The sequence below is a fragment of the Echiichthys vipera genome, assembly GCF_963691815.1.
Source record: "Echiichthys vipera genome assembly, chromosome: X".
Lineage (NCBI taxonomy): Eukaryota > Metazoa > Chordata > Actinopteri > Perciformes > Trachinidae > Echiichthys > Echiichthys vipera.
The window spans coordinates 32,051,894-32,074,921 of NC_139825.1; the positions used below are offsets into that span (position 1 = coordinate 32,051,894).

The following is a 23,028-nucleotide window of genomic DNA, read 5'->3' on the forward strand; positions in this document are numbered from 1 at the left end:
GTGGTACTGCAGCACTCGCCTGCACAACAATAGTATGTGTCTGCAGACCCGGAGACTGCTGTGTCTCAAATGACGCACTGCAGTGAGTGCACTGACATCCGTGCACTGTGTGCCCTATGTACTGACACGATCGGTGCACTCAATTTCCCTAGTAAGTGCTGTCTGAAATCACACACTGCCGCCCGCACTTACCGGAAATGACGATTGTATTGCTTCATCTGTTTATTTTTCCAAACACTTTTCCATCAACTCATCACACCGCCAGATATAATTGTGATCCTCTTTTTACATTTATAAATGTAATCTAGTTGTTGGTGCTCTGTTGCGATGTTGTTCTGCCATTTTCCAGTTTGTATTAAGTCCCGCCTCTTCCGCCTCGTAGCCAAAATGACGAGGATTGAGGGCGTTGAGAGTTGGTTTTTTTTCTTTATTGAATTCTATTGATACAAGACAATAACAACAAACAAATAGTCATACATACATATAATATTTAACGGTCAAGATTAACATTACATGCGTAGGTTCCCAATTGCTACCAAAAGCAACCTCAGACTTTGCTTTGTGCCAAAATTTCAATATTACTTTTTTCATGACGGATTTCACCAAATACTGTAGTAAAAGAGAACTGTTTAGTTTCCAGTATGCATTTCTACATTTTGTAGAGGGGGCAGAGTGCAAGGGTATAAATATATAGATTAACTGATATTTTATCAATATTCAAATTATCAGAAACTAACAATAGTCCAATCGTGAATGCCTGGTGGCATTTCTATTACTCCAAGTAAAAGCAGTTATGTTATGATTGTTAAACCTCCATATATCAATCAAATTAAAATTTTACATAAATAATTTTAAGTATTCATTTACTGCAGTGGAATCACGTAGAGGCTAACAGTCACTATTGTGATCAAATATCATGTTGAAATATCCCCTGATTACTATACCTGGATCTGGAAAGTTATCAAGATTACTTTGTGTAAGCTTCTCTAGCGTTTCAAGAACTATGTCGTTCTCATGGTTAGTTGTTAATAACTATCACAGTAAAGTTTTCAATGCCTAACATTTGAAAGATAACATTACCTGATGTATCAGTGACAGATAATAGAATAGTCCCTTGAAAATTATATTTTAGAGTTGCAACACCAGCAGAAAGTTCAGACCCATGAGCCAGCCACAGACCATTGCCCGCTGGGATCTCCCTATGGGATCTCCATAATCTACCATCATCTGGAAATGTGTGTGACTCTTGAATGAAACAGAAATCAGATTTGTGATGCTTGACAAACAAAAAGAATGCTTTGTGCTTGACAATATTTTTTATCCCCCTGGCATTGAGAGTAATGATAGATAAAGACGTATTAATAACAACAACAAGAACCATGTAAGAAGTAAAGTTTGGATGAAACTAGACTTTAACCTTACTGTAAGGAGCTGTACCAATTTGAACTTGAATAAAAAGTGCATAGTGAAACCGAGTAAAACAATATACTATGGAGGTACCTAGGCTTTCTGTTGACACATTAACATAGACCAGTTATTAGCAATTGATAAACGAAAAGTGCTAAAACTAAAACTAAAAGTTGCCTTATAGATATATTCAGCTGACTAGCTTTAAAGCGCTCATCAGCCCTTAAACAAAAAAGTGTTTCTCAGAACATTTAGAAAGACAAACACAGTGAACGAGAAGCACTTTGGTTATTATATCGGAACTGGGCTTAAGGCACATATTAACAGGTGTATCGTTGTCCGGTAGTTAGAAAAAGTTCAGACCCGTTGGCAAAGGCTGGACCTCCAACGAAGTAAGCAGCCTTCCCTTGTTCACGCGCTTTAGCCACCAGTGGCCACAGATGCATCCTTCTCTCTCTGATTGCTGGGGACAGGTCTTTGGCAAAACATAGCTTGTTGATTTGAAGGAAGGTGGACTTATTTGCAGCTTTCCAGTCAGTGTTGTGGTATATACGGGCACCAAACTGTAGAATTATCCCTCGAGGCTTGGTGGCATCTTTCTTTGGTTGGCGGGGATGGTGCACTGAGTCAATAACATTGGGGAGTTTGGCCTTGTGCTGGTCTTTGTTTTCAGTCATACCGTAGAGTCGCAGGTTCCACCGTCGCAAATAGTTTTCTAGTTCAGTTATTCGTTGTTTTCAGTATGCCTGCCTTTTCTCCGCCACATTGACCCGGTCATCAATGTGTGTCACTTTACCTTTCACTTCACGGGTCACAGGCCAAGTCAGCCTTCTTCTTTAGCCCCTTAATCTTCAGTGTATTATTGGAAATCATTCTCTCCACATTCTTTTCCAGAGAGGCGATTCTAGTGTTGAAGATGACTGAGATTTTCTGCACAATACCATCACTGTCCAGTTCCAAGGAGTGCTGCGGCTTCATTTTCTTTGGTGCAGGAGGTAGGGAAAAAAGTGGACGTTTATCACACTATTTGTTTCATGTCATGAAAATTTTGTCGAAAATGTATCTGACAGCATAAAGAACATTTTACTTATAATAAATTTAAAATTAGCCTTATGTACGTCAAATGCAACATCATATTTAGGCTAACCAAGTTTAGCATGTTTCTGCTAGAAGCTCTCTTGGCAGGCACATTTAGTTTTTAATGAAACTGATGCTTTTAATAAATAAATTAAATTAAACAGAAATAAAACTAGCCTAATAAAAGTAGCCTATGTGTAGGTCAACGTTGGCTCTGTCCGTGACATTACCAAGTTGGTGTAAGACAAGGTTGTCCACTTAGCCCTTATCTATTTATCGTGGCAGTAGAAATGTTAGCTATATATATTTTGTAAAAAGGTAATTTAAACCACAACACATATCTTAAGTACCTGTTTAGTTACACAGAGTTTCTGGGTTTCTGGACCGAGCTTTACGACTGATGAAATTACTCTTGGCACCACAAGGGGAAATTCAGAAGAAACTTACATGGTGAATGTGGTGATTATATTTTATTCATAACAACAGATGTTTAAAAACATCCCCTCACTTCCTAGTTTTTAAGAGAGCATTTAACACTCATACGAAATCCCTTTTGATAAAATTACAAGCAACAGTTTAAAAATATATAATACTCAAATATAGGTTATCTAACGTGAACTAAGCCCCTTTTCTGAAGAAAAACAACGGTGACACAATCCCTGTTTATACAATTATCTGTGCTATTTTAATGCAATGTTACAAACAAACACTTTTAATACAAATCTGTGGTTTCCCTTTTGTTTTGTTTTTTTAGTTGTTTTTTGTTTGTTTGTTTTGTGTGTTCCTTAACCTTTTATGTAATTCTTACTTCTGTCTCATGTATCCATGTAATAAGAATGGATTCGCTTGTTTAACTGTACAACATGCAATGTACTGAATTTTGCATTATTGAATAAAAAAGCAACAAAAAAACTGTCTGTGACATGAAACCAAATTGTGTGTGTATTGGCCTAGTGATCATTTTCTCATTAGTGCTAAAATTAAAACAGCTACGATGTCACAACAACCCCTTTGTTAGGATTATTCTCAGAAATAGTATCGCTCACCACTGAACTAACTAGCTCCTTTTTAGCTTTAGGATATGCATGCATTTGCAATGTAATATAGATGCATGCCAATATGTATTTAATTCAATTGCCATTCATACGCCACACCTTAGAGTAAACTTGATGGCAAGCAGGGTTCTAAATTAACTTTTTTGATCACCAGCCAATTTTTTTCCCAGTGAAAATAAAAGAAATTATGTGCCCCTGAATGCATTTGATCCTTTTATTAACATTGTTGCCATGAAAAACACATCTCAATTACAATACATACAACAAAATATACACAGCAAGTGCAAACATTTCATTTCAAACTTGGATCTATCTATCTATCCATCTATATATATATATATATATATATATATATATATATATACAGTATATTGGGGGCCGGGAACCCATGCTCCTGGAGGGCCACTGTCCTGCATGTTTTAGGTTTCTCCCTGCTCTAACACAACTGAGTCGATTATTAAACCCCTGACAAGCTTCAGCTGCTTGACAATAAGCAGAGCATTAGAATCAGGTGTGTTAGAGCATCTATAAATCTATCTATAATTATATCTATTCAATTCAATTCAATTCAAAAAACTTTATTTGTCCCCGGGGGGCAATTCAGGGCACACAGAGCAGCAAATAACGACAGTGCAACTATACAAAGAAGCTAAAAGTTGCTCTGTGCTCCGACCGGTCGACCACACGAGCAGCGACCCGGAACCGACCCGGAACCGGATGTCACCTGTCAATTATCTATCTACCTACAATACATACAACAAAATATACACAGAACGTGCTAACACATCATTGCATTTAGGCATTTAGTTTAATCTTAATTTTGATTTTACTTTACTAACATTAGCTAACTCCCTCCTCTTTAGTCATTTACTTTAATCTTGACTTTACTAACATTAGTTAACTCCCTGCTCTTTAGGCATTTAGTTTAATCTTAATTTTGACTTTACTTTACTAACATTAGTTAACTCCCTCCTCTTTAGGCATTTACTTTAATCTTAACTTTGACTTTACTTTACTAACATTAGTTAACTCCCTGCTCTTTAGGCATTTAGTTTAATCTTTACTTTACTAACATCAGCTAACTCCCTCCTCTTTAGTCATTTACTTTAAACTTTACTTTACTAACATTAGCTAACTCCCTCCTCTTTAGTCATTTACTTTAATCTTAACTTTGACTTTACTTTACTAACATTAGCCAACTCCCTCCTCTTTAGGCATTTACTTTAATCTAACTTTGATTTTACTTTACTAACATTAGTTAACTCCCTCCTCTTTAGTCATTTAGTTTAATCTTGACTTTACTAACATTAGTTAACTCGGGAGAATATATGGTCGGGAGAATATATGGTCGGCCTAATTCATTCCCATGCATGTGGCTCAGAGTCCAGTTCAGTCTGTGGGTCTGTGTCTCCTCTCTTATGCAGCAGCAATGTTGTTCTTATGTGACGCCGCGGGAGTTAGAGGTCCGAGGTGTGGAGATGACGGCATCGTTAACAAAGTATGTGGTTTCGCCATCCAGACGACAATGGTCGGCCTAATCGGTATTTTAAATGTGCGTTTATAGGAAAACGCGTTCTCGTGTCGTGTGGCCAGGACCGCCACTTTCAGTCTTTTTCCCTGTTTCGGCTCCGTTCTTCTTCTTCTTCATTGTGTTTCGTGTTCTGCTCCGTTCGTTTCCATGGTTTCTCACGCTGGTTTCACTGCAAACTGCGCACAGCCAATGGGCGTATGAAACGTCATTACGTAGCATTACGGAAGCGCGTTCATGGGAAATGTAGGAAGTACCGCAATAGGGATAAATGACCGAGAACACAGGCATGTATCATGCATGCAATGCCTCATATTCTACACCACCGGCCAAACTGGCTTGTAAGTTATTATTAACACCCGCATAATTAATTTTTACCCGCATTTGACGGGTTGACGGGCGTTAATTTAGAACCCTGGTGGCAAGCCATCCAAGTGGGCAGTGATGAAGCAGGTCCCTGGTTACCTGGACAGTGAAGAGGAACCTCTTCACCCATCTTAAGTCACTCAGACAGAACTCAAGCAACAGTGAAATACACTGATGAAGTCAAGTTTATTGGTGGAACTTTTCCAGAGGTGAGCATAACCTTGTGTGTGCTACAGAATTTTAAAAGCAGGAATGAATAGCAAATATTTGTGAAGTTTGTGTTTTTGCATTGTATATATATATATATATATATATATATATATATATACGTTCTGTATTTATTTAGCTAAGAGTGTATTGGTTATCCTATACTGTACTTTTTATACCTCCGTTGTGTTCTTGAAAGCTGCTGGAAATTCAATTTCCTTGCGGGAGTCATCCCAAAAGGATCAATAAAGAGAAGTCTAAGTCTGATTTTAAATAAATTTAATTGCTTAAAATTCTGTTTAGGCCATCATATATGGCATATCAGCAGTGAATGCAGAGGCAGAGGCAGAGCAGGTCTTTCTGGCAGGGCCTGTTGTCCATCAAAGGTAAGAGGAGAGAAGTTGGAATTTCTGAGTACATTGATGTTTCTTCTATTCCAGTATTTATCATTTTGTCTGTTTTCAGTAAAGTGGACAAGTCCTGCAGGAGGCTGGGAAGGCAGATGAGGAAGGAAGGAGCACTGCCATAATACAAAGGCTATTTGTGAAAGCCGGTGCAATAAAACATTTGAAACCATTTAATTTCATTGTAGGTTATTTTAAGACTGTTTTGTCATTATAACTACATGCAATAGAACATTTCATTGGAGGTTAATTATTTTTGTAGACCAAAACATTTTCAAAAAAGTTCAACCTTCACAAACAATTAGATCTTGGTGTTGTATCTGGATTCTGTTTATTTATTCAGTTTAAAATCTTTTTCTTTTTCTTCTTAAAGAATAAGAGTACAACACTCATTAGCAGACTGCTTCGCCTTATTCGAGACAGACTCGCTTGTGCTTGGCGCTCGGGCATTTCTAAATCCAGTAAGTCCACCCTCGCCTTCTTTTTTTCTATGTCCATGGTCCTCCCGCGTTAACGAAAAGCAAAAATGGCGGCGTCCTTAAGGGAGCTGTAGCTGAGTTGGAGCCATGCACATAGAAAAAAAGGACAGACAGCGGGTACAAAATGGCGCCCCATTCATTCCTATGGTAAGCTGCTCAGTGGTTCAGGCTTCCCTATGGACGGCGCCTTTTTTGCTTTTCGTGAACGTGGGAGGGCTTACTTAAACAGGCAAGTGCTGCAGTACCGCCCTTGGCCGCTAAGCCCATGATGGCATACGACGAGAGCGCAGGTCCTGGGGACCTGGCCAGAGCCTGCGCTATAATTTCAAGAGATTTCTTATGAAATTAATACCTATCGCAACTACACATTTTGGGAGTATGCTGTGCTATATTGAAGGTAATTTACACTCCCACCAAATTATGAGTGGTTTTCAAAACAATATGGAGTGCAAAGCATGAATAATTTCTAAACTCAGTGTGACCTTTCACTCTTAAGACTTTAGTCTATGAGAATGTCCATGAATAAATTCTTCATATTCTAAAGGATAAAGCTGTGGAGGAAAGAGGGTGGTTAAACAGTCTCTAGGAGCAGGATCAGCTCCTGCACTGGACGTTTGATGATGGATGGATTGCTAGAACGCTGATCCTCCTTTCCCATCTTCTGGTCTCCAACACAAATCTTTACTTTCATCCATCTTTATCAGTCACTGTTTCTATTACTTTAGCCAACTTCCACTCGTTTCGTGGCAGATCATCCACCTTCTCCATGACGATGACCTACTTTGAGATGTCTTCTACGAGTATGCTCGCGCTGTCTGGTGGCAATATTAAAGAGATTCCCTCTTCTCCAATGACTCCAGAATTGCTCTGCAAGATATTGAACATGATGCCACCTCTTGCGAGCATACATGTCCTCTCTGATGAATCTGCCAGGAGGTGGTAGGGCTGTGATGGCTTTCATTGTGAGTAGGTGATTGGGCTTTAGTGGCTCTGAAATCACACTGCCTCTCAGCCAAAAACGTGTTCAGACGATTTGCATCCACTTGCTTAAGAGCTTCATTTTGCTCATTTTTAGCCCCAATGAAATTTGATCCTTGATCAGAAATTGAAAATATTCTCACCCCTTCAGCATCCTTTGGCTGGATCCTCGGCCACTTTGCCAGTTTTTCTCTAAACGCTCTCTGTATAATGAAGGGCTGACCACACCTTTTCGTTGAAAGGTTCCATGCATCTTTATAGGCATCGTTATCACTTCTATAAAATATGCCATCAAGTGTCTTTCGGACTGGACCTCCCACATACTTTGTCAGATAATGCAGTTTGTCATCTGAGGAAGTATTCCTTTTGTCTATGAATGAGGCTTTCCACTTGATGAACTAGACTGGGTCGCAGCTCACACAGTCGTTGTTTTACTGCTTCACTGTCAAATTCCCCATCTATGCCTGCTATCCTTTCATATGCAATCTTAACAATGTCGCTTGTCACTGCTTCACGGGCATCAATACGAAGTCTTGTCTCGCTGGATGGATTAGGTGACCTCTGATTTCCACATAGATACAAATAACATCCTCCATTCCTTTCTCTAGTGTGTCTACAAGAACCGCAATCTCTTTCTCAGGAATGTCTAATTTCTGTCTAGTCTTTGGTCTTCCATAGTTCATAAAGGTGATTGAGCCTTTTTTCCTTTTATTTGAGCCTCCTCTCTCTGAAATGCAAGCATCTTCTCGGTGGGGTTCTTTGGTGACAAGAGCAGCGAAGCTCCTCCTCTTCGCTGTCTTTACAGATATCCATTAGCTGGTCTGAGTCTCTATTGTCTAGAGGTGCGTTTTCTGATGCTTCCATTTTGTGAGTGGGTGCCACAACCTTAGACCATCACATCGAGTCTCTCCACAGTCATCCTTGGACATGAGTGTGGTGGGACTGTTGAGGTGAAGCTCTTACTGTAGCGGCCCCGGCTGATTGATGGTCGAACTCTTTAACTGATGGTTCACAAGTGTTTTTTTTTTTTTAGCAAAATAGATGATACCGTTGCTCCATTAAATCTTTTGACACCTTGAAGACTCTGAACACACCGTGAACACACTGTAAGAGCTTGTGCCAGGTGCTAAACAAACTGGTTAGTTTACATTTTCTAAACTTTTTGCACTTTTGATAGACCCGTTCGCCATGCACTTAAGTTCCTGTAGCTTTGTCCTTTCTCTTTTTTCCGGTTACACTCTATCAAAATAAAAATACGAGCCTAAAAACAAGAAGTAACAGTAAAATAAACTAATTTTAAGAGATTTCTTATGAAATAAATACATATCGCAACTACACATTTTGGGAATATGCTGTGCTATATTAAAGGTAATTTATACTACTTGCATCAGACCATATGATGAGCATTACATTAATACCAATTGGATAACAAATAGACATAACAACAAAACAAATACATACATAAATAGATACAAAAATAATAATGATAATTTCAAACAGGGAAAAGGTAAGATACACCAGGGGATATGAGCAATGAAAATTAAATTGAATTAAATATATTAAAGTTCATAGCTTTCTTATTAACAGAGGGCATTGACTTGAAATACATCTCCAGTTCTTTCATGAAAACACAAAAAAATGGGTTTTACTTTGGCGAATTTACACTTGGGGATGTCAAACTTTGCAAGAATTAAAATTAGTTTAATTAAAAAGTATTATTTTTCCGCTGGAGCTTCACTCTTTACAATAGGAGCTCAAAATCACACCAGATATTATCTAAAAGGAATCTACAAATATCCACAGTTTACAAGTATATTCACATTTCCAAAACAGATGAATAGTCTCAGTATGGGAGTCACAGAAGGCACACTTCAGATCTAGCTACGTTTCCTCAGAGTGTTTTCTGCACTCTAGTGGCCGTGATGCAGAAGTGCACGGAAGTGGGGTTTCATTTTGTTTTGTTTTTCACCGGGATTAATTAACTACCGATAATACACGATTTTTAAATGGTTAGTTAGGAAGTACAGCCGTGGACGAGGTTTACATGTAATGTGATACATTTTCACCACTGCTCATGTACTAGTTTGCGCACTTTGGCTGAAACAGCGGAACATCTTGACTCTCAAAGCTGAAGTCTGAAGTAAACGATTACGCCCTCCGTTTGGGCAGATGAACACACATGCCCGTTGTTTGCTGAAGTGTAGTCGATTCTACTCAGAGATGAGCAGTCAAACTACAAGATAGCCGCACAGACAATTTATTTGTGTAAAAGTTCCTCCTCTGTGCTCAGACTCCCCCAGCATGGCAGTGCAAGGTGTTTTCCGGTGGATACAAGGCTGCCTGGTCCTGCAGCTCTGCATATCTGAAGCCCTGCCCGCATTATCAGAGTCAAGTAGAAGTTACTATTATTACTATAATACTCTCAATATTGAGCCAACAGCAACTGGCAGCCAGATAAAGAAGGCTTTCCGCAAACTGGCCGTTAAGTACCACCCAGATAAGAACAAGAGCGCCGATGCAGAGAAGGCTTTCAGGGAGATTACTGAAGGTAAAACATGCCTGCAACACATTGCACCTTTTTTAAGGCTGCTTTATTGTACTAAGTAACATGAAGTATATCACTTTGGGAACAAATGCTTTCTTTATTAAGCTAAGAGAATAGGCTACATTTAGGCCTTACCCCCCCCCCCCCCTTTTTTTTTTTTTAGGTAGACACAGCTGAAGTGACTTATTCATAAACCTTATAATAAATCCATCTTTCATGTAGGTTATAGATTCAAATTTTTCAATTAAACTAGTTTTAGAGATTCAATGGTATTGTTATATTGGAGGCTGTAAGGTTTGTGTTGCTGGACTGTTTTACAATATAACTTGGGGTGTTTCTAATATTTTGTCCACCCTTGTTGACATGAATTGGGTGGGAAGTATAAGAAAAAAAGAAAACACTGTTATATACATACAGTAAATGCAATAACATTTTAATGGCACCACAAACAACCTCTATTAAAAATTACCATAACGTTGAGGTAACTAAACAGTTTCAACCAAACTGAACATTATAATCTTCATGAAGTTATTGTAACTTACAGTATATCCAGACCTTATTATAGCTAGATGTGTATTACCGCTACTCACCAATAATCATATTTACCACTATAATTGTTGTTATCATTGTCATATTCTGTCACCTTAGCTGTGCTTGTTTCTACTATTCTGCTGTATTAACTGCCATAACATATAAGTCATACTTACATTACTAGATATATTATTATAGTTACTGTTACTTTTGTGGTTGCTTGGATCTCTGTCTGTCTGTCTTTGTCTCTCTTTCTCTCTCCTTTTCTTCCTCCCCAACCGGTCAAGACACATATCCGTCCTCCGTAGAGCTGGGTCTGTCCCACATTCCTGCCTGTTAAAGGGAAGGTTTTCGTTGCCACTGTGTGCTCAAAAGGGTCTATGTTGGGTCTATGTAAATCATAAATAACTCATAGAGTGTGGTCTATACCTACTCTGTAAAGTGTCCTGAGATAACATTGGTTATGACTTGGCACTATAAATTAAATTTAATTGAATTGAATGTGCATAATGAACCTTCACTTGAGTGAGCCAGAGTAAAAGTATTTCATCTGTTTCCTCTTCCCCTGTAGCCTACACAGTGCTCTCTAACAAGGAAAAGAGGAGGCTGTATGACAGTCTGGGCCATGAAGCTTTCCTAAATGAGGCTCTTCTTTTCCCTGAGGAAAAACATGAGACAGGCTGCCTCTTCACTTTTGAAGATCTCTTCCATGACTTTGACAATAGTCCCTTCGTGGAGGAGCCAGCCTTCCACTGGAGCTTTCATCAGGACGGGGAGGACGTGGATGATCCACATGAACATTACAGCTTTAAAGGGCATGACTTCAGTTTTTATCTTGGGGATGAAGATGAAAATGAAGAAGACCACTACTACTAGATATCCAGCATCGTTGCCCTGTATCCTGTATAATTGTATCAATTTATTTTACTGATAATAAAGTTTCCGTATAAAATTGTTAATCTGTGTTTTGTATTCAGTGTGTAGAAATTCAGCTAAACAGACCCTGCTGTGTGTTGTTCTGCCTCTTATGGGATAATGTGTAAATTCAGCGTCTGTTTACAGGTTTGTGAGGTTGTAAGGGTGACAGCTGGGGGAACTGATTGGACCGTTATGCCACTTTTCCTGTGTGGGTGTGTCGAAGGTCCTCAGTTACTGACTAACAAACCATTTAGTCATGTTTTTCCCTGAGCCAGCACTTTAGATCTGGCACTGTTTTACTCCATTTCTCACAGGACCAGTGTGCACTTTGACCCAGAGGATATCCTGTGCCTTCTCAGCAGTGGGAGCGTGAGCGCAAGACCAAAGATCTCTGCATCTTTATGCACATTTAACCGAGATAAACTTGAGATTTAAGAATCTTATAAAACCGATAAAAGACGGACTGCAATCATTAACTTACAAGCTTGACAATGATGGTAAGTTTGCCTGAAAATGTTCTTTTTTCAACAACCTCTGAGTGTCATGTGACTTCATGGAGGCAGCCAAATATACAGGTTGGACTAAGACATTTTTTATTTTTAGCTAGCATACAATGTGAGTTTACTTCCAGCTCTTTTACTGATACAGTTGTCAAGCATGTTTTATTTATTTTTTTAATCCAGGAAGAAGTAAAAGAAGTGACATCCACTCTGAGTTTCCATGGTCAGAATATAAGCGTTACAGAGGCGTTGAAAGACGGGGACACACTTACCTTCCTAATTGTATCTGAGAAGGTGAGGAAATTATTAATTTACTTGTTATTTTCTGCAAGCTGACATTAGATCCAGATTTGTTTGAATCATGACAAAAACAATGTTTGGATGACATGTTGTCTGTCGTCTGGGACAGCTGTCTGGGACAGGGGAGTACCATGTGGACCGGACCTATGATGATTTTGAATGGCTGCAGCAGCACCTGTTCTCTCAGGAGGATGTGCCGGGGATACAGGGAGTCATAGTCAGTGCTTTGTTTCCTTCTTTTTTTAATCTGCTCAAAATCCCTTATTTGACCTGTAAACATATGCACTGACAATAACAAGATCAGTGCTGGATTATTTCTATGCTCAGTCAGTGAAGGGGCAAAGTATGCTGCTTTATGTGATCTTTTTTCTGACTACCTACTGTAGCTTCACTATTTCTGAATTGGGTGTGTTTAGAATTAGAGCTAAACTGCAGACTTTATGGTCAAACACAGTGTCTTTGTATCTGAAAAAAACAACACAAACCACATTGTTTCCTTTATACAGTGAGCATTTTGTTTCTTTTAAAATGTTTCCTCATTTCCTTCGCAATCAGGAAGCTTATTTTAAAGCTGCCATTTGTCAGACGTCCCCAGAACTGTAGAAAATTAAATTGAAGCTTTGTAGTCAGTTGGTTTTTTTTCCAAGAAAATGCAACAGTATCCTATCAGGAAGTATTTTTTGTAGACTACTTCCTATTATGACTGTGTGTGCAGTGAGGATGTGTTTGTCATGTATTATAGAAGCACATGCTGTGTATTATCTGATCCAGGGTATAATGTGTGCATACTGCAAGTCCAAGCATTTCAAGAAGTATTAACCCTATTTGAAAATGAAAAAAAGTTGTTTTAATAAATCTTGCTTTGACAAACAATATGCTATGAGTTCTACAATTGTACTCTCTGTTTTTCTTCAAGTTCCCTCCTCTTCCTTCAAAGGCTCAAGTGAATGCATCTGCCAAGGTTATGAAACAGCTTGGTGAGTACATCTAAAACCACCTCCGTAAAAAAAAGCTATATTTAAAAGTAAAAAAAATGTCTAGTCTGTTACACCTTTTTCAGTGTGTTATGAGGTGTTGATGATCAAAATGTTGACCATCAGGTCCAGTCCCAGCCTGGTCAGATGCGTAAATGAGCTGATGAAGCCTCTTGGATGAGAGATGAAATGTCTTCCAAGACAAATAACCAAGTCCAGTTGCTTTTGACTGAAATTTCTTTGGGGTTAAAGATGACTTGGACAAATGAGAACATTCACGGGCTGATCAAAATGTTGATTTCCTGCAGGTTTCCTTGGTTTAGGAGAGTGGAAGTCATACTGCAAAGCACTGGAAACCTTCCTCCGGCAGATTGCAGGGCACAGCATACTCAGCAAAAATAAAGCTGTGGAGATCTTCCTGACTAGCTCAGATGTAAGTGGACACAAATAAACAGCCTTTTTTTTTAATCCTCGGTGTAACGATTAGAGTTTTATGTGGTGGGTGCGACCTGATCCCAGAGGCAGATAATAAAAGGGTTAATCTTTCACTGACAGTGTTTAAGAAGAGAAAATGGAGAGATTCATGTGACAATTATAGTACCCTCCAAATATATGGAGTGAAGCGAGTTTCCGGTTGGAGCCTCATAGAATTAATGATCTATTCAGCTGAATCTTGACAACTTATGAAACCGTGAGTTGCATACGAGGAGATTGCCCTGCGAATATCCAACACACAATAGTTACCAGCTAACAATACACTGTTAATGGTAAATAGATCTATATGTTTTTATGGGGTTAACAACCCCTCCCAAACATAATATCTGAAAAGTGACCAACATGATACACCAGCTGCATCCTCAAATCCTCAAAAGTGTCTCTTTACAAAGCAGTGCATTACTTCAACTCTGTATCATAAATATATAACAAACACATGACTGTATTCAAGTACAGACACATACACACATTTTATTTTTTACATTCAACGCTTCTGCTGAGGTTTTCGAATGTATGTCGTCAGACCATCTGTCATGATCCTAAAAAATAGTAATAATCCTCAGCTTTGAATAAAATAATTAATTGGATTAAATTAGTTAGTCTATTTTTATTAAATCAACTTGAATGAATATGACTTGTAAGTTTCATCAACATGACCATTGTAGGCAGCATGCTAATCCAATAAGGGAATAAAAAAACAGAAAATAGAAAAGCTGTGTACTGTGTAGAGTCTTAGTAATCACACAAATTGAGCACATGTATAAACTGGAAATCAAAATTAGAGAACAAATTATAAATACCTGATTTATTCTGAAATATTGTTATTTTTTATTGTTAAAATAAACCCCATAGAGAATCTCTGGACAATCCTTTGCAACAAAGTAATGGCTAAGAAACCCACTCCAGTTAGTGAACTGTGGAAGAGACTGAAGAAGAACGGACCAAGATCAAACCAGAGCAGTGAGAGAAACTAGTGATGTCCTGTGGGCGCAGATGTGCTGAAGTCATTCAAAGCTGTGGCCTCTACACTTCCTGTTCATTTTTTAATCCTATAGTCCTAATAAAACATTGTTTAAATATTTTCATCTGACACAGTGGTGACTGTTCTCTAATTTTGCTCACTGCTTTTTTCATAAAATAAAGGTTTCAGTGGTATAGCCACATCCGATATTCTATCAAATTCTGAACAAGATAACAGTATTTCAGAATAAATCTATTATTTATAATCTGTTCTCTAATTTGGATCTTCAGTGTAAAAGACAGAATTTGTGTCAATGTTGGACCATTTTCAGGTAGTGCTGATGATGCAGTAACTTCTTTCCTGTCTGTCTGAGTTTCATCGAATTAGGAATGCTGTCAATGCTGTATCAATCATAATAAGCTTTTATAGTGGCATGGGCCAAAAAACATCAGTGGATGTTCTAAAAGACTTCCACGCATGTTGTGAAGATTAAATTCACTCTATAAACTGTGCATAAACAGTATTAACTCTAAAAATGTGTATTTGTGTCCTTGCGTCTAGCCTCCAGGCAGACAGAGAGTAAGGAAAAACATTTTTAACCGACTGAGTCAAGCTGTGGGAGAGATGAGGAAAGAAGGCCATAAGGTACACAACTGGGACTCATACAAACAGAATGTACAGCCTCTACATGTTTTACTATCGTAATGTTTGTGTCTAAAGGATGTGGACGAGTTCTTTCAGAATGAACGTGATCATAACCTTGTTCTAACTGGCTGTGCCAAGACTGCAGTCGAGGTGAGTTTGTTTTGTGGCTGTCTTTTGTCCTCATCCATTTTTTCTCTCTCACACAACCAGACACACAGTCTCTGTGTTGTTTTTGATCTTTGGTTTTTTCTTGCAGAGATTCCTGGACGTGGTGCAAACTGAACAAAGTAAGACACCATCATTTAAAGTTTGGGCGGACAGACAGGAAGTGCTCGCCATTTTGTGTTGTCTAAGGATTTATTTATTTTTCAAATTCTATTCGCCTCAAGTCTGATGTTAGTGTTGGTCCATGTTTTATTTGTTTGCAGAAATAGCAGTGGCTTGTGGGCACTTCTCAGCCGCTTTGCATCTCTGCGTGGAACCAGGAGAGGATGCTGACAAGCAGGCTTTCTCTAAGTGAGACAATAATAGCATTGTTCCCATGCCAATATCACGCCTACTTAAAAGGAATGTCGCTGAACATTGCATACAAGTAACAATAAATTAGTATGATAAACAATTGTAAGACACATTGACCTCCCTTTCTTCCTACAGGGCCTGTGTGAAATTATCAGAAGTCTTTGATTCTATGAAGGTAAGTAGATTGGCCCTTTTCATTATCATTATGAATTAATCTGCTGATTGTTTGATAGATAAACCGATTGATCGTTTGGTCTATAAGATAATTAAAAATGTATTTTTCACAGTCCTAGGAGATGTCTTGTTTCGTCAGACCAAATCCTAAATACTGTATATTTTGTTTCAATGCCATTTGTTTCATTTGTTTCATATTATATAAAACATAGGAAAGCAGGAGATCTCCATATTTGAGAGGCTGAAAAGGGCATTTTCTGCCATTTGCACATCAAAATAGCCTTTGATAATTTTTCTGTCGACTAATCGTTACAGCTCTAAGCATTTACTGAGCACTGCATCATCGCTGTGCTTAGTACGCTGCATGTTATGTGCTTGTTGTGTGTGGGCAGAAAAATATGACAAGTGTTGCTGAGAACAACGTGAGCACTCTCGGGCTAGGCCTGGACCTGGAGTCACGCTACCAGGAGGCAGAAAAGGTGTGTCTTCTATCTAAAGTCTGTTTTCTCTCTGCATCCAAGCTTGAATTCACACTGAAACCTCTTGACTAATATTTCTTTGTCTAACATCATTATTATTATTATGTCCAACGCAGGAGATGCTCTTCAGGAGAACCTGTAAACTAGTGGAATTAGAGACGGCCAGAAAGAACGCAGAGAAGGCCAAACCTATAAAGAAGGCTGCTGTGAGTGCCTGCACACGAAACACACTGCAAGATCACATGTACATGAATTCTTGTGACCAGCAGGTGGCAGTCATGTTTTCCTGATGTGATTCAGCAGCACAGCATAGACCAGGAAAGCCTGTTAGATGCAATAATCTGTGTGAAGTACAGTATAATGATGATAACATGATCCCCCATATTCACCAGACGGAGGAGGTGAAGAAAGCAGCAGAGACAGAGTTCGATCACATTTGTGGAGTGGCTAAACAGGAGGTAAAACATCAAAGTTACAACTCCATTCCCATATGGCTTACCCATTTCAAGTGTATCGTAGGGCTGGGAGATATATCCAGTTTTATTTTCAATTATGATTTGGGCTTCCAACAATTATGAAAACCCGATGATCGAGAGAAGACATTCCGTTTCGTCCTGTGTTAAAAATCCAGTGCACTAATTTCCTTTACAGCAGTGCACTTGTGCTGCTCCCTAAAAGCCTAAGTACTTTCATGGATGTATTATTTTTTATATTGAATATGATAATTAATAGTTTTCAGTAGGTTGTTGAAGTCCACTGAAATTACAAGTATATCGACTGCTCTAACCACTCAGCCACTGGCCACCCCATCTTATTTTTTTTTTAAATTCAAATCTATTTTATTTATTATTTCACTTCTTCAAATGTAGAAAAATTATATAATTATATATAATTTTATATGATAAAATTATATAATTATATATTATTACATTTATTTTTATTTGTTTTTCAGTTGAATTATATTTAAAGTTCAAAGAAAATTCACTGAACAAAACTCAGTAATCATGTTAAATAATTGCGGTTTCAATAATAACCAAAATAATTGTGATTATGATGTTTGCCACAATCCAGCAACCTTAGTATATCATGTAAATTCCTATTTCGTGACATTTACATACTGTGTGTATTTATATGGGATGTGTTTCTCCTAGATTGCACGGCTCCAGGGTGCGCGTGTGGAGATGTTGAAGCAGGCTCTGGTTCAGTGGTCTGAAAAGCAGCTTCTTACAGCCAAGGAAAGTGCTGACCAGTTCAACCAGCACCTGCAGGCCTTTAGAGGGATGGCCTAGTGACCCCGCTCTTAATAAAGTGTCCTCAGTATGTCTAAACATAGAATGGGATAACCCAAACATGTCCTTCGCACTGTTGTGCTATAGTCTGATGCTTTGGGCAGATTCAATTTAATCCTGTGTAAATAAAGACACATATGTGAAAGAGATAATCAAGCAGCATCCCTGTAGTTTGTACACACAGTCTATCAATCACACTCATTCCAATAAAGGCCCCTGTAGAAATGATGAAATGTTTGATTTGAGTACAGTGAACTTGTCGTCTGGTGTTTGTGAGTGTGTTTTCTGATCTACAGTCATATATTTGTGCTGAGAGTGTATTGTACTGCTCTCCAGGCACCACATCAGCTGGGGTCACACAAAATAAAGTGTGATGAATTGATTCCCAAAGTACCCGCTTGCCTTTTGTGTGTGTATGCGTGTTTCTTACTCCTGGATCATTAATCAGTTGGTTTGACTGCACCTTCAAGGGCATGGCAGCAAGGGCAAGCTCCTGTGCTTGCTGTTTGTTTGGCTTTTGAAACTCTTCTGGCTTTGTGAATATCACGGTGCAATCGCTCTATTTTCCATATGATTGAATGAAACCTGTAGTAAGGTCTTGCACAAAAGTATGATGCACGTAACTAAAATTTCTGCACATAAGCTGTCATCCTCCCTTTCTCTGTCTGCTGTGGACTGTAGGTATATATCTCAGCACTGCTCATCTGTTCCAGCCTGTAATCTTTCTGTTGGGTTAGGAGTGGTTCCCATTTGAGGAAATAAGAGAGAGAGGGAGATTGATAACTGGGCTCATCAGAGGAGAGGGCAGAGAGAAGGTTTTTCTCATTTTGACAATGAATGGGTAGATAAGGGAAATCTTGTGATGGAGTGCCCACCTAAACAGAATTAATTAACCAATTGAATTGTTTGGTATAGTCTTGGTTGTCAAATGAAAAGGCTGCCTGTACTCCAACTGGCACTGGATGACACATTTCCCTGATGGTCTTTTAACCTCATTCTTATATCTGCATCCTCAACTGCTCTTCCTCAGCCTCAGACAGAATTAAATGTGTTGTATTTTCTATGTTACTCATTGAATTAGGGTAAAGGGCTTTCTTGTCTAGGAGATCTTGATTAATAGATCAATACACATGTATAAAGTTTAAAGGAATACTTAAATCCTCAAAATTACCATTTGTATCAGTTACTCACAAAGCGTTACAGTGAATTTATGAAGAAAATGTTATTGTTGCATGCTTCCACGATAAACAATCAAAGAAGAAGTAAAGTCTGCTGATAAAGATTTCTGATTTAAAAAAAAAAACTACATCAAAACATCCCTTTACAAACTTGTTAAGTGACCCAAGTCTGTTTTATTCAGGCATATACTCAGTACTTCCCGTTTTCACTCCTGTCTGAGAAGCTTGTAAACTGATTGTTTTTTGTGTTTCATCGTCAATGTGTGTGTTTAGGAAGTAATGAGCATACGACAGGATAAACCATAGTTAAATTATAATGCACAAGTTGTGTGAGAGTTTGTAAAGGGAGGTTTTTTAATATTGTTATGCTGTTGTTAACTGCAGAACCCAATTCCTTCAATGCATCAAGACTTTTCACTGTTTGTTGATTCTCTGCTCACCATGGAGGCATGGAAAACAAAACAATTCTTCAACAATCATGTGTAACTAGGTATTGAGTATCTCCAATTAGAAGGACCTAAAGGGATTACATTTCACTGGGATTGTATTTTATATGATTTCATGTGACAAATAAATTTATTTAATTAACTTGAATGCATTTAATCTAGTTGGTAAAGTGTTAATCATGCTAACAATCTTCAGTTTCAATCAATTCATCATCGATTTTGAAAGTATTCAGTCATAAACCAAAGTAACAAATAACAACATATTTACCTTTCTGGTGGTGCCAAAGGAGAAGTCAGACTATCCCCAAAGTCAATAGGATTAATTATCTAGGAACCATGAATGTTTATATAGAATTTCTTGCCACACTGTTGTTGAGCTATTTCAATCTGGACCAAAGTTGTGGACTGACAGAGCAGCATTGCCATCCCTAGAAAGTCCTGTACTTGTAAATATGTAAAAATGTGCACAAGAAATGTGCACAAGAAAGCAACAGTCCCCAAGCGTGCATGCTAATACTGTTGACCGGTTTAAACAAACCAAAGACAGCTGTTGTAGGAACTCATTTAGTTGTACAAATTGTAGCACATCAGTTTGATCTTTTTTCACACTCAACAACTGCATCCTGTGCATATCTCCTAATTTATTAGAAAGGAAATTTTGCGTGTGTATCATATCCCTGTTCAGTGAAAAGCCAGTTTAGGTTTTTATACCCCGTTTTATGTTGTTGAGGCAGTAACAAAAAGACATTTACTCTCTTTATAGTGCACACATTTATTGATCATTAATCCAGTGATTTCACCATTTAGGATTTGCTCTTCCATTTTTTGGTTTATTGGTTTTAATGAGGCGCAGTAAAATTTAAAAAGTTTATGGACCATTTTTATGATTTTGTGGTTTTACCTCTCTATCTGAACGCTTCTATCAACCTGAGACAAACACTGTGGAAACAAGCCTGTAGGTATGTGTGTGTAGGATGATGAAATGCATTACAGTAAGTAACACAAATGGAAAACTCTGCATTTCTTCACAGGATTCTATATATTAGAACATTTTTCTCTTGGTTATTATCTGAAGCCGATGCTTCCATCCCTGCTGCTTGTAACTCCATTATATCAGATGAATTACACAACAGGGGAGCCACATGTCTGCTGCTTTTATTTTGGGGCTGAAACAGCTAACTAGCGCACTTTGTGAAAGAAACACACACACACACACACACACACACACACACACACACACACACTAATGAGAGCCCTTCTCAACGGCTGAGAGCATGACCCAGATCAAGGACGGAGAGATCATGGCAATGCTCTGTGAGTGAGTGTGTGAGTGTGCATCCCATTGAAAACATGCACTTAGAGCTGATTCGCTAAAGTAGCTCATTACTGGTGGAAAGGCAGCACTCAACACACCGCCCCATGGCCTGACAAAGACCGGTTTGCAATAGCTTGTCTGAATACACAGCAGTGAAAAGGCCTTATGACCAATGAAGCTACACTACAAGTACGATAAGTACGTCTGTTCGATGATTAAAAAATATGGAGTCAGGTCACAGTTGATCTTTAATCAGCGTGTATGTGTATTTTGCCGTAACTAATGAATTAAATTAATTGTAAACATAGGTCACAAGAACTGAAGTGAAATTGAAGGGCGTGTTTTACTTAAAAAAAATAAAAAAAGATATTGTTGAAGATCTGCCTTCTCCTTCATTCCAAATTCAACTAAGGATTTAATGCAAAAATATATTTAACATATATGAGATATTGATGACACATTTATTAATACAATTACTGCATGTGATAGCGCTAATAGATCAGAAATTCTATCTGGATCCCCCTTCAGACGCCCACATTGCTATTCTCCATCTTCACAGCCATCTTTGATATCTTTGAAAATCTCAGACTCCTTGGAAGCTGCGAGAACTAAAGCTGATACGAAAGTTTCTCCTTTTCCAACTTGCCAATTGAGACTTGGCGTCGCTGCCAATTAGACGGGTCTTGAAATAAAACATTTTTAAAAACTTTGAGAGCTTCAATCCTTGTATGTGAGGTCCAAGGCTCGGCCGCATTCTCCATCACAAATTAGTGAGGCTGTTGCAGCTGAATTGAGTCAACCCAAGGTTGTTGGCACCTCATTAAATCTAATCACTGCCGTACACAGATCATGACTCATTAAAAGTTTGTAGGAATGCGAATAAGACAGGAGGAGAAGGAGAGAAAATGACGAATGCCATAATGCAGATGCCCTAACCAGCTGTGGTTTATACAGCTTCATAAGGCACAGCCCATTCTGAGCACAAGGTGAATGCTACAAAATAGAGCCTCTCAGATCTGAAATCAACCCTAATGGCAGCACTCCACCAATGATTTGGATAGTGGATACTGCATCAATTTTCTCCCCTTGCAGTGGATTATAGCATTGCAAAGCATTAGACTTGCTAATTCACTCCATTTCTCTGTTCACTACTGAATGGAGTCATAAATATTAATACTTCCACAGTGGCTGCTTGTCATGCGTTGAAGGGATTGCGGGTGATGGTATGATATAGTTAATTAAGTTTGCAGTAATAATGTCAGAAGCAAACCTCTGGACAGGCTGACATGCAGAGGTGATGACTTCCATGGCATTCTTAATACACAGCAGCGTTTTGTGAATCTACTGCAACAAGGAAAAAACTAACAGAGAAAAACATGCGGCAGGGGGGTGGGGGACTGTCCATCACCTGATTTCACAACATCATTATTCACTTTTTTTTCTCCCACATAAAAGCCTCCAATTAAATATTAAGGAAGGAAACACATTATCTAAGAAATAATGATCATGTTTTGTCATGCAACGGTAATTCAGTGAATGTCAACACCACTACACAATTCAGAGCGCACACTCACCCACACAGACACAAATGCACCCATTAGAGTAAAATCAATTATTCATCAATTTTTTCCAACACAGCTTCAACTGGGCACCCACACACACAATCAGGCTCTCCGCTCCAGAGGTCATTTTGTCACATGTCTTCAACATGTGGACTTTTTTCAGTCACCAATAGCGTAACTTAGAGCACACAGTGTGCTGCATGGCATGACACATGGTTACTATAAAATGCTATTATAGCAACAGTTGTTCTGCTGACCGAGGCCACGTGGCGGAGGCGATAGTATTTGGCACATGATACATTTTCTATTTTCCACACCTGGAAGGAAAGGTCTGTGTTTTGGAAAAATCAGTGAGATATCAGGAGAGTTTCTGAACTTTAAAGGTCCCATGTTGTAAAATAAATGACATATTTATATATAATAATATAATAATACTGTATATCTTTATATAGCAAGGTGCTATATAAATACTGTGAAAGTATCAGAATGCTCAGTCCACAGACAAATGCACATCTGTATTCAGAAACTTTGCCTTCAAATGAGCCGTCAGGACTTCTGTACGGTTGTGATGTCACAACTATACTTTATATCTATATATAGGTAGAAAGTGCTTCTACAGTACTGTCAAAGTCATTCCCCAGCTGCAATGATGGTGCAGAGAAGCTGACAGCACTTGGAAATGTTGACCACAGCAGA

At 38.5% G+C, this 23,028-nt stretch overlaps 2 protein-coding genes across 2 annotated transcripts; both read left to right on the forward strand.

The window, feature by feature from the left end:
- Positions 1-9,802: 9,802 nt before the first annotated feature.
- LOC310965856 (dnaJ homolog subfamily B member 9-like) lies at positions 9,803-11,453 on the forward strand (the record flags this gene model as incomplete). The annotated part of the gene is made up of 2 exons (XM_083939609.1): positions 9,803-10,049; positions 11,149-11,453. 2 exons carry the CDS (start codon positions 9,803-9,805, stop codon positions 11,451-11,453), a joined length of 552 nt encoding a protein of 183 aa, XP_083795735.1.
- A 401-nt stretch (positions 11,454-11,854) lies between these two features.
- LOC310966014 (sorting nexin-5) lies at positions 11,855-18,122 on the forward strand. The gene is made up of 14 exons (XM_083939801.1): positions 11,855-11,992; positions 12,179-12,289; positions 12,405-12,512; positions 13,212-13,272; positions 13,578-13,702; positions 15,287-15,370; positions 15,446-15,520; positions 15,627-15,657; positions 15,799-15,886; positions 16,025-16,064; positions 16,456-16,542; positions 16,659-16,748; positions 16,935-17,000; positions 17,694-18,122. The coding sequence occupies exons 1-14, from the start codon at positions 11,987-11,989 to the stop codon at positions 17,829-17,831; spliced, it is 1,110 nt and encodes a 369-aa protein (XP_083795927.1). The 5' UTR covers positions 11,855-11,986; the 3' UTR covers positions 17,832-18,122.
- Positions 18,123-23,028: the final 4,906 nt, after the last annotated feature.